This window comes from Pezoporus occidentalis, unplaced genomic scaffold, assembly GCF_034315485.1.
Source record: "Pezoporus occidentalis ecotype Australia unplaced genomic scaffold, CSIRO_AGI_Poc_V1 ctg127, whole genome shotgun sequence".
Lineage (NCBI taxonomy): Eukaryota > Metazoa > Chordata > Aves > Psittaciformes > Psittacidae > Pezoporus > Pezoporus occidentalis.
In genome coordinates this window covers 2,119,963-2,133,606 of record NW_026913071.1, presented here as the reverse complement: position 1 = coordinate 2,133,606, position 13,644 = coordinate 2,119,963, and the positions used below count along the sequence as shown (strand labels likewise).

The 13,644-nt window shown below is 38.8% G+C and overlaps 1 protein-coding gene across 3 annotated transcripts in view; it reads left to right on the top strand.

Annotated features, from left to right (window-relative positions):
• CCDC186 (coiled-coil domain containing 186) overlaps positions 1–13,644 on the top strand; it is a 37,965-nt gene that overhangs the window by 11,811 nt on the left and 12,510 nt on the right. For 2 of the 3 annotated variants that reach the window (XM_062607918.1, XM_062607920.1), the window contains exons 2-6: positions 4,940–5,633; positions 7,951–8,077; positions 10,425–10,553; positions 11,490–11,702; positions 13,235–13,354. In XM_062607918.1, coding sequence (XP_062463902.1) covers positions 4,957–5,633; positions 7,951–8,077; positions 10,425–10,553; positions 11,490–11,702; positions 13,235–13,354 — 1,266 coding nt within the window. In that variant the 5' untranslated portion in view covers positions 4,940–4,956. The remainder of the gene's footprint in view (positions 1–4,939; positions 5,634–7,950; positions 8,078–10,424; positions 10,554–11,489; positions 11,703–13,234; positions 13,355–13,644) is intronic. The other variant, XM_062607919.1, reaches the window with a different exon arrangement.

The window sequence follows — 13,644 nt, the reverse complement described above, 5'->3', positions numbered from 1 at the left end:
GAAGTGAGAGTTTACTGTTGAAGCATGTATGGAAAGGAACAACTTTGATACTCAGGTTTTCTTTTACCCCCTCCCTCTGTCTTACATCCTTATTACAGCATTTTCTTTCACTTTATAGTGAGTAATGGGCAGAAAGAAGGGGAAGTAGAGAGGGGGAGAGAAAGGCTTAAATTTTGATGTCAAAGTGATGGGTCTTAGGCTGGCTGCTGTGCAGAAAAATACAGAATTCTTCCAGTGAACAAGCACTAAGGATGACTGCTACTGGAGGCAGCTAGAAGAAATGTTCTTTTCTTTTTTTGAGGCATGTTTCAGGATCATGTGTCAGGGGTTTCAATGATCTCCCTAGATAATCAGTACCTATTGTATCACATACTTCACTGAGGAGCTTAAGTGAGTGTTTGCCATGTTTGTTATCTTTTCCATTTGGTTAGCAGTTAATAAGAAGGATGTTTCTATTGTGTAACAAAGCAAGTGAATAAAAAACCCCACTATTTCCTGAGTCTTTGCCTTCTCTTACATACCTGTGAGACATTTCTGCCGTAAAAAGATGGTGTGCTGTCCCCTGGCTGTACTGGCAGGATCTCTGCTGCTTGCTTTTGAGTCAGTTGCGCAATCAGCAGTTTAGCAGATAAGCACATCTCAGTTACAGTTGTATGAGTAGTTGCAGCCTTTGCCAGTATTCACCTTTAATGCTGTGTGTTCTGTGACTGCAGTTTAACTACTTCAGGTATTAATGTAATATTTAAAATGAGCATCAGATGGGCTGATGCAGGCTTAATTTTTCTAAGTACCATGAGATGAGGTAAAGTCCATCTCCTTGCTGCTTTGGAGAACACATTTATGATGAAAAAACAGTGCCTCTTTGAAAAAGGTTAAGGTTTGGTTTTGTAGGGTGCAACTTGTCTGTATTTTGGTGTATATATGCAGAGAACTCTTTTCTTTACTTGTGCAAACAGCCCCTGTGGGCCTGTTGCTGCTCTAAACGGAGTTTGGCTGAGCTGTGTACCTGTTCCTCATTCTCTGCTACTCGCATCACCAGGTTTCAAATTGATGCGTTTCCACGTGCTTTGTGGTAATGCATTGTGGGGAATACACAAGAGGGCTGTCTCCTTAGCTTCAGAATAGGGGCAGGAACATGGGGAAGGTGTATTAGTGTCAAACTAATGGGGAGCTGGAGGAGGACTGGTCAGACCAGTTGTGTGAGTGCCGAGTCCTGTCACAGCAGCGGAAAGTGTCACAAGGCAGTGACAGAAAGCTTTCCACATGCTAGGCTGGCTGTATGGCAGTCTCACAAGATGGATGGCTATTTGAGGTATGCAGTCAGGCTTGGGCTGGGCTAATCTCAAAGTCCCTGCTCTGGGTTTAAATTGACATGGTAGTGATTCTGTCCTCCTACAGCACATGTACTGTGAGGGTGAGACACACATCACCTGGAGGGCACTGAGGAGCAAGACACTTTTGCCATGGTTTGATGATCAACCCTGAGGAAAGAGAAGAGCAAGTGGTTAAGGGTAGAAGGTCACCAGTGTTCCCCTGGCATTTTGCTGCTACTCATCATACTGTGTGCTTGGCTGATGAGTAAACATCATCTCATAAACCAGCTCATCTGCTTGAGTTACCATTTGCCTTTTTTTGTTGTTTTTGACACCTTCTGAAGATATAAAAGACACTAAGCTATTTTGTTTTCTTAATGCAATATTTTGTAAGAGAATGATACCATAAGTTTAGTACTTTCCTGATTTTGGAAGACAACAGTTAGAATAATGAAAGATAGATACTAAACCTGGAAAGACATGGAGCTGCCATCAAATATGTATCTGGTGTCCAGATAATATCCGGGACTTGCTGTATTTGTGCATTTGAGACAAAAAACTGTCAAATATTAGCATGTTTCATTTCAGCCAGCTACTGCTAGGCCAGCAGTATCGATCCTTCTAAGCTATTGCCACACAAAACCTTTTGCTTACAAAAAGCCTTTAATATTCTTACTGTAGTTTTCTGTCTCTGGCCTTAAGAAGGAGGTATTTGCTATATTCAGTTATCTGAGGTAGGCGTAACAAACTGAGTATTCCAGAGACATTTGAATATCAAGATGAACTTACATTGACAGTTGCCTCACATGATTCCTTCGGATTTTTCTGATGTGAAAATAAGTTAGTAATTAGTACATGAAAACTATTCAGTGGCAGTGGGGGATGAGAAGATGTGTGTTGGCCATGAACAGACTCAGATTTGGGTAGATACATACAAAATCCAGTGTATTAGCAGTGAAAAGACTGGGAAATTAATGTGGTAAATTGTATTCTGTGTATGATTGAAAATTCAGAGTAGGTCTGCAGGGAACACTGAATCATCATAATTCCCTTTTCATGCTTTAACTGATTTGTATAGTCACTGTTCAAATTTCTCATGCATTTGATACAAACCCTAGGCGTTATGATTGATATTAAGTGTAAGATGATATGGAGTTGGTGGCATTTTATTGCTCTGTGACTAATTGAGTTATGCAAATAATTGTATTTCTGCTTCCACAGAGATTAATCTTTCTAACATCAATTCACAGTATTATTTACAGAAGGAAGAAGCGCGGTAAGATGAAAACTTAGTATTCCTTCCAATGTGCTGTCTTAACAGGGCTGTATTTTTCACCCATTGCTTTCATATGAAATCCCATCCAGTTTGTTGACTGGACTTCTTAGGTGTAACAACCAATATGGAAGTTCATGTATCTGATTTTACCACATGGGAGTGAAGAACTGCAGAGGTTGGGCAGCGATGAGCAGCTTTGAGGCAGTCCTGCGTCTAAAACTGCACATTTTCGGGGTTTATCTTTAAGAGGTACTTTAGAAAAGGCTTTACATGAGCTAATAAAACCCTCGAATCATTCCAGAGAAAATGTCAGCAAGAACTTAGACTAGAGTAACTGCTGTAGAGAAAGACGGTACCTCAGCCTTATACTGATGCAGTCTCTTTTTACAGCTGAGTCTGTGGGTTATAAACTGCCTGTGACAAGAGGGAACAGATACCAGGTGTGTTTTTGTTCCCTCAGCAGCATAATTTATAAATTCTTATGGTTATTGACTCTACTAAATGTACTAGTCTCAAAACGTTGGTTTTTTTTTTAACAGCTTTTTAATGAAGTAGGATCTAGTGTGTTCTGCTACTGTCAAATTGAATGCTGCTTCTTATGTTTGTTCTCTGCTTGCAGATTGAGATCATAATTGTTTTTTTTGTTTGTTTGTTTTCTTTTGGAATAAGAGCCAGTACGTTGTGAACTTTCATTACTAGCAGAAGTTATCAAAAAGTATAGGCGCAAAGAAAGCCACTGTTTTGGCTTCACAAACCAAGTGGGTGAATTCTCTCACATTGACCATCTCTATTCTCAGAATTCGCTATCATTTGCTTTCTGGTTCTTACTGGTTTGTACTGGATTAGGGCTATAGCACTGAGATTTTTTTTGCTTTAAAACCAAGAAAGAAAAGTGGTTTGCTTGTTACTTAAAAATGTAAAATTGTCATTTGATGTTGTCGAATTGTGGCATGTTCCCTTTCATACTTTCATCCTTATCCTTTATGCTTGCCTCTTGTTGAATAGCTCACAGTTATAGCCCAACTGTTGGTTTCAGATATGAAGTTTTAATTTGATAGTATTTGCTGGTAGAAACATTTGGGACGAGGCTACTGCTTTTTTGCTTACCTGATTTTTATACCCAATATTGAAAGGCGATAATGGTAGCAATTAGTCACAGTCCTGACAGGATTCATGTATCCCTCTGTTTTACCAGCGTAAGCCTCAATACTACGTGGTGGTTAATTAGGCATGACTTGGAGGAGAGGAGCCAAGCAGCAGAAAGGGTTTGTTTCCACACTGAGTCAAAGTGCAGGGCCTGGAGCTTGTAGCTGTATGACTCAGGCTGCAGAACTGCGTAAGAGAAAGCAAGTATGAAAACAAGCTTGGTGTTGCAAGATGGCTTTGAGATGGTTGTTGGAATAGCAGAGTTGAATTTATAAATGAGAAATTTGCCTTGTTTTTAGACTCATTTATCCAGTATTGGGGGATAGGATTGTGTGTAAAAGTTACTACTGCTGTGGTGAACTTCTAATTGAAATGATATAAAGGCTTCATGTGCTTTCTAAAAATGCCAATGGTCTTTGCAGACACCTGACCATCTGGGACTCCTGAAAACGAAGATAGAGCATTCTACCCAGGCTCTTCCATAAGAGTTCTGGCTATTTGGATCTCAGTATGATGTCCTCCTAATAGAACACTTTCTACGCAGCTTTTCAAGTCCTCTGGTGTCTGCTCTGCAGATCTGCTGCAGACCATCTGTGCTTTTCCACAAGGGGATTTTTGGTTGCTTGAAAGCAGATGGGAAAAGAGAATCTCACCCCCATCCTCCCCCAGCCCCTTCCTTTATGGAATGTGGGTACAGATACATTTTTCTGTATGGGTGGTGAGCGAGGATGTGACAGTAAGGAAGTTGAATGTTCTGGCTGGATGAGGGAATCGCACTGTTGTAAAAATGATAAATCATGACACGTTGTTGCTTTCAAATCGTATATAGGAAAATTAAAGGTCTAAGACTCTACAGTCTTGCATATTTTTTATTTTATGTCTGAAGTGTTTTTCAGAAGTGATTTCGTGGAATTTTTGTTGATATAATTTTAAAAAGCTCTGCTGCTTTCTTGTTGTCTTGGCGTTTACTATCTCATTACTTCCCATTTGCTATCCTTGATTTCTCACTTTCTCTTAAAAAAACTTATATTGGAGCATTTACTTTTGAGTCAGGCTGGAAAATCAACAAGCTCTGCATAACACTTAAGTATCTGAATAGTTTTGCCCTTTCAGTTTTGCTTTCCAATAGCCATTCCTTCCCCTCAGTCTCTTTTCATTGTGATTTTGAGTATAATATGTTTTGTAATGTGGTTTTTACTTCTAGATTTGCAAAGGAAAAAGATGGAGGTACATCTACCAGAAATTCAAAGTGTGCTGGAGCCAGTCAGTGTCTCAGATAATGCCTCTTTGGGGTCCCTAGGTAATGAGAAGACTGATGAAAGACCTGGAATGAAGGACTGCTCAAGCATCAGTTATACTGGAGCTGATGCTGGTTTATTGGAAGGGGAATCCAGGTTGTTGCCCTTGGACCAGGATTCAGCGGCTGTTGGCATGAGCAGCAATGGGGCCCTGGCAGAAAGACTGGAGCAGCAGTGTGGAGGGGCAGACTGCTGTGCGAATGCATGCTCTGATAGAAAGGTAGACGGCTCCACAGAACCAGAACATTTATCTAGTGAAGAATTTGAACAGCAAGATCCCAAAACTAACCAGACGGAACAGTCGTTGATGGAAATATTACAGGAGCTAAGGGAGGAGTCTGACTTTGTGAAAAACTCAAGCGATAAAATCTATTCCGAAAGTCCCTACGACACAGACTGCACAAAGAAGCTCATTTCCACAATCCATCAGACTTCCTCACAGGAGGATTTGCTAAAGGAAATAGAGTCTGAACTCTTATCTACAGATCTTCCGAAGGAGCGAAAATCCCCCAATGGTGTGCGGAAGGGTGAACATGCCTTGGCTGTGTTTGAAAAGTGTGTGCAAGAGAAATACCTGGAGCAAGAACAGACTATAAGAAAGTGAGTATTTGAACATGCTCATCACAATTGGAGTCATGTACTGAACATTTTCGGTTGCATGTTGTGTGCAGCTGCATACAACATCTTGGTATGAACCAAGTAGTCTCTTGTGAGTTGTTACAAAGACAGTTAATGAGCGTTTTTAATTATGTTCTTTAAGTGAGGAATTATTTCTACTTGTGGCATGTGCTTGTAAATACAAATGTGTGCTTAGATCTCTGAATTACTGTGGAATTTGGCAGGGACTGAATAGCCAACTGTTGAGTTGAATAGCCTGCCAATGTCTGGAACTACTCAAATACTGTAAAAGTAAGGGCTATATAAAAATAGTCCAGGATTCATTCAGTCCATGTATGTCTTTGGAGAAATTAATCTTCATAATTACTAGCTCTCACAATGTATATTTTATTTGAGTGTGAAATTGCTTGTTTCTTTTTCAAGTAGTATCCAGTCTCCTGCTATGATACAGCAAAGTTGCTAAGCAGTTCAGAGCTAATCTCTGAGTTGGAGATGTCATACATAGATAAACTACTGTCTTACCACATTTTATAGGGGGGCTTTTGAAATGCGTGGCTGATAAAATTTGCTATAATAAACTGGGCTCAATGGTTCTACCAAGCCGTATACTACATAAAAATATTTATATCAAAGGCAGTTCACTGTTTGATTTCTTCATTACCCGCATGGTGTTTCATATTCTGTTACCCCTTTAGAAGTGTTTTTTGCTAACAAAATGTAGTCTCTAACTCCAAATTTATTTCTGCTTTCAGAGCTGCAAATGAGTGTCCCACTCTTTATATAAGGCTCTGATACCTGGTTTGGGAGGGAAACTAGGCAGAGAGATGCCCACTAGAAAAAGCACCTCAGCAGTTAACCTCTGACAGAAATCATAAATGTGAGAGGAAAGTTGATGACAAGAAAGCTTGGGAGTACCTAGTTAAACATTCAGTAATTACAGAGGAGGAGGAGTGGGAATCTGAAGTGGTGGGTGTGTAGATGGTTGTAATTCCGGGAGATCATAAATTTAGAAGTTATCTGGGTTTTAATTGTTTACAGTAAACTCAAAGGCAGGTCAGTGTTGTTGGCCATGGACCAGTTACTTTCTTAAAGACATGCATGTATTATGTACACCTACAGACAGTTTTACATATAAACATGTCTTTGGTCTCTCTTTTTGCCAGCTGCCCCAGCTGTACCCCTTTGACTCTTGGGGACTCACCTCAAGAGTGTTAAAACTGCTGTGGAACATTTTATGTTTGGTCCAAAGGGCATTCTGGGTTGGATTGATTTTGTCCCTTAGTTCATGATTAGCAGAATTGCTTGTTGTGTTGCTTTGGCAGTAGCCCAGTGGTCAGATCTAGGACATATAGCTGAGCAGCAATTGTGTGAATGAAGAATTTGCAGTCCTGGAATAGTCATTAATAGATTAAAAACCAGATCAGAAGTGCTAAGCTTTCCTGCACTGATGATTTTGAATTCCTTGTAATTCAGTAGACTAATTTCTTCAGTGAATTTTTTCAAAGGAGGTAAGCTAGAGGTGGAAGTGTATGTGTAAAGGGATGTTTAAATATCTTGGTTAGGTAAATGCATGCTTCCCACAAATTCATGCAGTTAGTGGCCTAAAATATCCATCATCTAGCTGTATCTTCAAACATCTAAATATATTTGAGACTCTCTTTGTTCAGCAGTCTGACATTATAACGTCTGAGTTTTGGGTGTAGCTATCTTTTATTGCAGTGCTAGGTCAGACTAAATATGTCAGCTTCAGCTCAGGCTCTAAACAGTTCAGCTGCAAAGGAACAAACTACTGCTCAATAAACCTGAACTTTATAAGGAGCATGAGCATGAATGCTATTGTAGTAGTTACATACTTACTAGTACTGGAAAAAGCAGGGTTGTGTCTCTTACCAGGTTGTGAACTTCAAGGGCTGTATTAAATGAATACAGTATCTGTGTTTCCAGACATCTGACTGTCAGAGCTGGAAGCTACTGTCTTATGACTACCTGAAAATTATTAACATTTGCAGTTCTGTAGCTGCATAGAGGTACCAGATGTCTTATGTTATCATGTGCCATGTAATCTCAAAATGCTGGAAACAAGCAATTTCCTCACAAAGAAGATGCTGGTTTGGAATTGTCACAAGCACAATGTAGTTCTGATTTGGTTTTGTAAGGCTGTCCTGGATTTCACTAGTATTTCTGGCTGTGACTCCCAATAGAATTTGCAGATCAAAGAGCAAAATCTCAAAACTAAACCCAACCAAACACCCCCCCCCCCAGTAATGATGTACCTTGTTTTATTTGTTTTTCTTTACAGATTGATTAAAGAAAATAAAAAACATCAAGAACTTATTTTAGAAATCTGCTCAGAAAAGGAGAACTTAAAAGATGAATTGAAAAAACGAACAGAAACAGAAAAGCAGCACCTCAACATTATTAAACAGGTACAGATAATAAACCAGAAGCGCTGTTTAGTGTCAGACTTGTATACAGTGTTAAACAGTGGCAATAGTGACAAGACATCCTTGGTGGCATAGAGAAGGAGAGAATGCCTGTGCTTATTATGCTAAACTTAAGGGGGTAAATCTGCTCTTCCATTCCAAGAAATATTCTTTGTCTAAAAGCAGATAGTGTCTTTGGATAAATTGACTTTCTACATTCACTTCACTTAAATATTCTGTTTCTGCAAGTCTCTCTTCAAGTCAAGAGAGTTCCCATTTCATGGGTTGCCCTCAAAGGTGAGTCTTGTGTACCTTGGCTTTCTGCTGGAGAAAGTGTCTGTTGAAGGCTGTGTCATTTTACAGAGAATGATGCATTCAATCTTTCATCCTGATGGGATGATTTATTTCTTGTATGTAGGCTTAAAGGAGGTCTTAATTTGTCATCTTTATCTTCTGTTAACTCCTATATCTGCTAATAGAAGTGGCTGGAGGTGTAGTTACAGCAGTTAACAATATGTGGAAAGTGTATAAAGAGTAGAGCATATTAACTGTGGTCTTTGCATGTTATTTTGGTATTTTCAGTTACTGTACACAAGCATTTCCCTAGTGAATTGTTAGAACCATGACAGGTCAAAGAGGAACATAGAGCGTGCATTGGTGTAGGCTGTTATTAGTATGGGAAGGAAGGTATCAGATGTCATTGCTTGTTTGATATAAAGTTATATGCTAATGTTCCTACAGTTTGTTGCCCAGCTTCATACACTGATTACAGCTTGGGAATCTGCCAGGAGAGAACATTTAGAATACTAATTTGTCAAAGTACTGCTGATACTACCCCACTTGTCAGGTTTCTCTGTTAGTGTCTGCATTGCGCAGAAATCTGTTCCCAAAGCAGTGTATTGGGCTAGTAGTGCTGCTGAGGAATGTTCATGTATGTAAAAGCTTAGTCTGTCTTTTGTTAATGTCAAAGAATCTTCAAAATCCATGATGTGATTGAAAATGGAATTGAAAAGTCTTGTTTTTAAGCTGCAAACTGGAATTGCATATGCCTGAATATAAATCAGTATGAGAAGCTTACTCATTCTCTCTTGTCTGTGTTTCCATGATAGCTTCATGAAATCATACAGTGCTGTATCATGCAACAATTGCTTTATCCCATTTGGGGGGGGGGAACAAATTGTAAGGGAGTTTGCTTTGCTTTCTGGTTGGATAAGTAGGATGGTAGGATTTGTGATATTACATGCTTCCAAGTAATATCAGAAAATACCAGTATGGATAACTGTAGTTGGGTAGCACCTGAAGTTGTAAGAGACATCACAGTAAAACACTTGAAGTTTCTTCATTTGTGATGTGTTTTATTGTTACAATTTGTGGATTAGTGTGTTCTGCTGGCTTTCAAGTCAATGAAAGCTTGGCTGCGCTCACAGCCATAAGCAAACCATAAAGACGTGCTTGTACACGTAAACCTTTTGGTATGGGTAGTGATTCATTTGCAGAGCTGAAGAGGGTGTGATCAATTTATTGTGTGGTAACAGAAACATTTGAGGTTTTGCTTCCCTTTTATTCTTCCAGCAGTTCAGAGTAGCCCAAAAATGTAAGATACGGACCCTGTGCTTCTTACACCTCACGCCAACCCCAAAACCAAGCCAACTTAACTGTGGTGACTTGGCTTCCCCTGGAGCAAGCAGATAGTCATTAAGGCACAATTTGAACAGCCTTTGGACAGTTATTACAGCTTATGTTCACAACTTGCTCTTGGGCTGCTGCCGCTTGTACTGGACTTGCCTAGCTGTGCAGTGAACATGCACTGGACGTGTTCCAATTGAACACTGGTAATTATTCTTCAGCTGGATCACTGACTTGCTTCACTAGGTGGTTAAAAATGTGCCAGCACAATGACTAAGCACCTCTCTATTTGCTGGGTTATTTTTCAAAGATTTAATTCCCAGTTCAGTTTGAATGCATGACTGCTTTGCTGGCATGGTGGAGGATATGGCACAGGGATAGCAGCAAAAGGGTGTGGAAGGTGAGGCAGCTTCAGAGAGCAGCCAGCTCTACTCTGGCATCTCAGCATTTTCCTGTCAATTTAACTTTTTGTGTAGTAAATTACTATGCCTCATGTTTTACTTGACTTGATGCATCTTCAGTCTTGCTGAAGATGAGAATTGACATCTTTCACGCTCATACTGTAATGCAAAGCTAGGTGTCAATATGGATAGTTGCAGCTTGACAAGTGTAAAATACATGTAAATATCTGTTGAAGCTTCTAATGTTGTGCAAAATTTTCTTGCCTGTATGAAACACAATTAAAGTCTTATTTTCCCTATAATTATATGATGATCTGTTTCAGCTGGAAGCGAGAATGGAAGAGCTTAATAAAGAATTGAAAGCTAGTAAAGACAAACTTGTAACTCAAGATGCAGCAGCCAAAAATGCTATTCAGCAGTTGCATAAAGAGATGGCCTTTCGAATGGAACAGGTAATATGGAAAACCTTTAATTGTTGAAATCATCTTATGAACAACCTTAGTTCTGGTAGGAAAAATGTAGCCTCAGTTGTTAGATAACTGGGTAAGGCAGGATGTTCCAAAATGGGAGCTACCAGCATGAAGTTATGTATGCTTTTTTGGTAAGTGTCATCAGTGAATTTCTAAATAGCTGTTAACATTTTAGGGTGCCTGATAACTGTTTTTAATGTGTATATTTATCTGTATGGAATTGGGCTCTTGAGGCAATCTCATTTTTTTTGCCTATAAGCTGATCCTGCTTCAGAAAGAAGTTAAAAAAGGCTGGGAGTGGCTTTTTCAGTCAGGATATCATGAAATTAATATTTTTCTTGGCTCCAGCACAAAGCTTTTATTTTGTATTACTGAAAACGGATTATTTTTTTCACTTCTTAGTATCATATTATGCCAAGTGTTTTCTCTGTTGTGTGAATTCTAAAGCTATATTTGATTTTTTTTTTGTTATTTTTATGTAATTTGAAGCAGAATTTGTTAGGTGTGGGGTGAGGGGAATCTGCAGAAATAAGACACTGTATATTGATTGTGCAGTTGGCATGTGGGTGAGGGAAGGCAGAGGAGTAGCACTGGTATTTGCAAAATTATTTTGTCACTGAATCTTACCAAATACACTTGTTTCCTTCTGAAACAACAAATTATATTCCAAGTTACTAATATATTGATATCGCATTTGAGATGTTTGGCTGTGAAGCTGCAGCTGCTTAGATACAGATTTACTGTTAGAAGTATGAGTAATTGCAGTACTTAAGTGGGATATAATGTTAGTCTTTGCAGAGCTGGACCTTTTGACTCCTACTCTGATACTATACTGTGATACTGAAAATATCCAGTAATGTCCTATGAAGGCTAATTATGAAATACAGGATTGATTCCTTCTGTCTTCATATTTTTAAGGCAAACAAGAAGTGTGAAGAAGCACGCCATGAGAAAGAAACAATGGTGATGAAGTACGTCCGAGGGGAGAAGGAGTCGCTTGATCTCCGAAAGGAAAAGGAGACACTTGAGAGAAGAGTGAGAGATGCAAACAAAGAGATAGAAAAGCATACTAATAAAATCAAACAGCTTTCTCAGGAAAAAGGAAGGTTGCACCAGCTCTATGAAACGAAGGTACTCTAAGCTGTGTGACTTGAGTGAATGATTAAAAGCACTATCAGAACAAGCTTATCACTTGTTTGCTGTTGGTGGAAGAAACCTCTTTTCTTTCAGTTTGGCTGTACTACTGTGAAAAAACCCTTTTCTTCAAGGGAAGGAGAGGAAGTTACTGAGTTCTCATTGCCTTTTTGAAGTTCCTTTTCATATTTCCTTGAATATTAGTTTGTGAAGCATGAGGGCTTTTTTCTTTAACTGAAAAAACTGCTTGTTGCAAATGCCTGGATTTTGAGGGAATTTCTAGCTTGGTTGGATTTATTTTAAGATTGTAATGACATTAAATTCTTGCAGTCTCTTGCTGGTTTTGTGTGGTTTTGCTCTGCATTTTCTGTGGTACTAGAAATTAGTAATAAAATAATAGGATTTTTCAGGCTCAATTCAAATAATCTGCCATTCTTTTTTTTAGAAGCTGGTAAGAGATTTCCACCAGCCTCTTAAATTTTCCAGGTCTTCTTTTGTTCTGCTTCATAATTCTATTTCATATGAAAGACCAGAAAATGGGTAGTAAGGCTCAAACCTTGTTTTGGCCCTCTTCTGAGCAATTGTACTATGCACAGAAGGGTCAGAAAAATACATCATAATTCTAAAAGTTAATGTTTCCATTAACCACCATTCACTACAGCATCCTGTCTCACATGAACAGGAAGCAGGAGTGTGAGTTCAGGTTTTCTAAACAAAACGTAATATACTCTGTCTCCTGAGGATTACACTAAAGCCTTATAGGACTTGTGCTGCCCTCATATGGTGCTGCTTTAAACTTCTTTTGTAAGATGAGCCTATTGCTTCAGAAACACAGAATGGAAGTTTGGTTTAATGCACTGGTTTACGGATGTTAGTGGAGAAGGTTACACTAGGAGTATGCATGTGTTTACATCCTTCTTGGGACAGGTTAGTGATTTGACTTGCATATCATAGAAACATAGAATGGTTTGTGTTGGAAAGGACCTTAAAGCTCATCTAGTTCCAACCCCTGCCATGGGCAGGGATCTATTCTACTATACCAGGTACGTTTTGCTCACGCCAGGTGCTCACACTGGTTTGCACCTCTTTAGTTAGTATTACCATTCCATTAGTGACACTATTATTTTTCTGTAGCTTTGTATAATATATGATTTTACCACTTCACACCTGTGATTTCTCATCCTTTTACCAAAAAAGAACAAAAATAGGGCCATGCAGCTTACACAGGAGATACTTATTTTAGATTGGAACACTATGCCATACTTTGACTTTTAAAACAAATATGTAACATTGATGTATACAATGAATATATAGTCTTACCTTGCTATTCAAACCAGAACACTAATGGGCTTTTTTCCAGTGTATTATGGACTAAAGCATTATTGACTGCTCTCAAGAATGTGCATGCTTTTGTAAAATCCAGACATTTAAGGAAAATAAAACCCTGCATTTGACACTTGAGCAGGAGACTTGTTGTAGAAGTACTGGATGATTTAATGGCTAAAATAAAATCCATGACATTTTCACAGGATGGTGAAGCCACTCGACTCAACAGAGAAATAGAAAAATTGAAAGAAGAAATTAATTCTCACGTTATCAAAGTCAAATGGGCTCAGAACAAATTGAAAACAGAAATGGATTCACACAAGGTTAGTGAAGTGGTGCTGATACCATGACGTGAAAATGTAGTCAGAGGAATGTAGTTACTATACTGTGTGTGTATTACTAAAATCTGTTTTTAAAGTGGGTTTTGTTTAATATGAATGCCTGCAGCTAAAGCCAGAACAGTGGTTTTAAAGATACTGATACTGAGATGGAAATGTTGAAAAGAGGTGAGAGGAGGATGTGTGGGGGAATTCTGTTTAATCTGGTGATGAACTTTTAATTTGGGGGTGTTTTTGTGTTTTGTTAATTAACCGTCAGCTTAGTTTTTATGTGA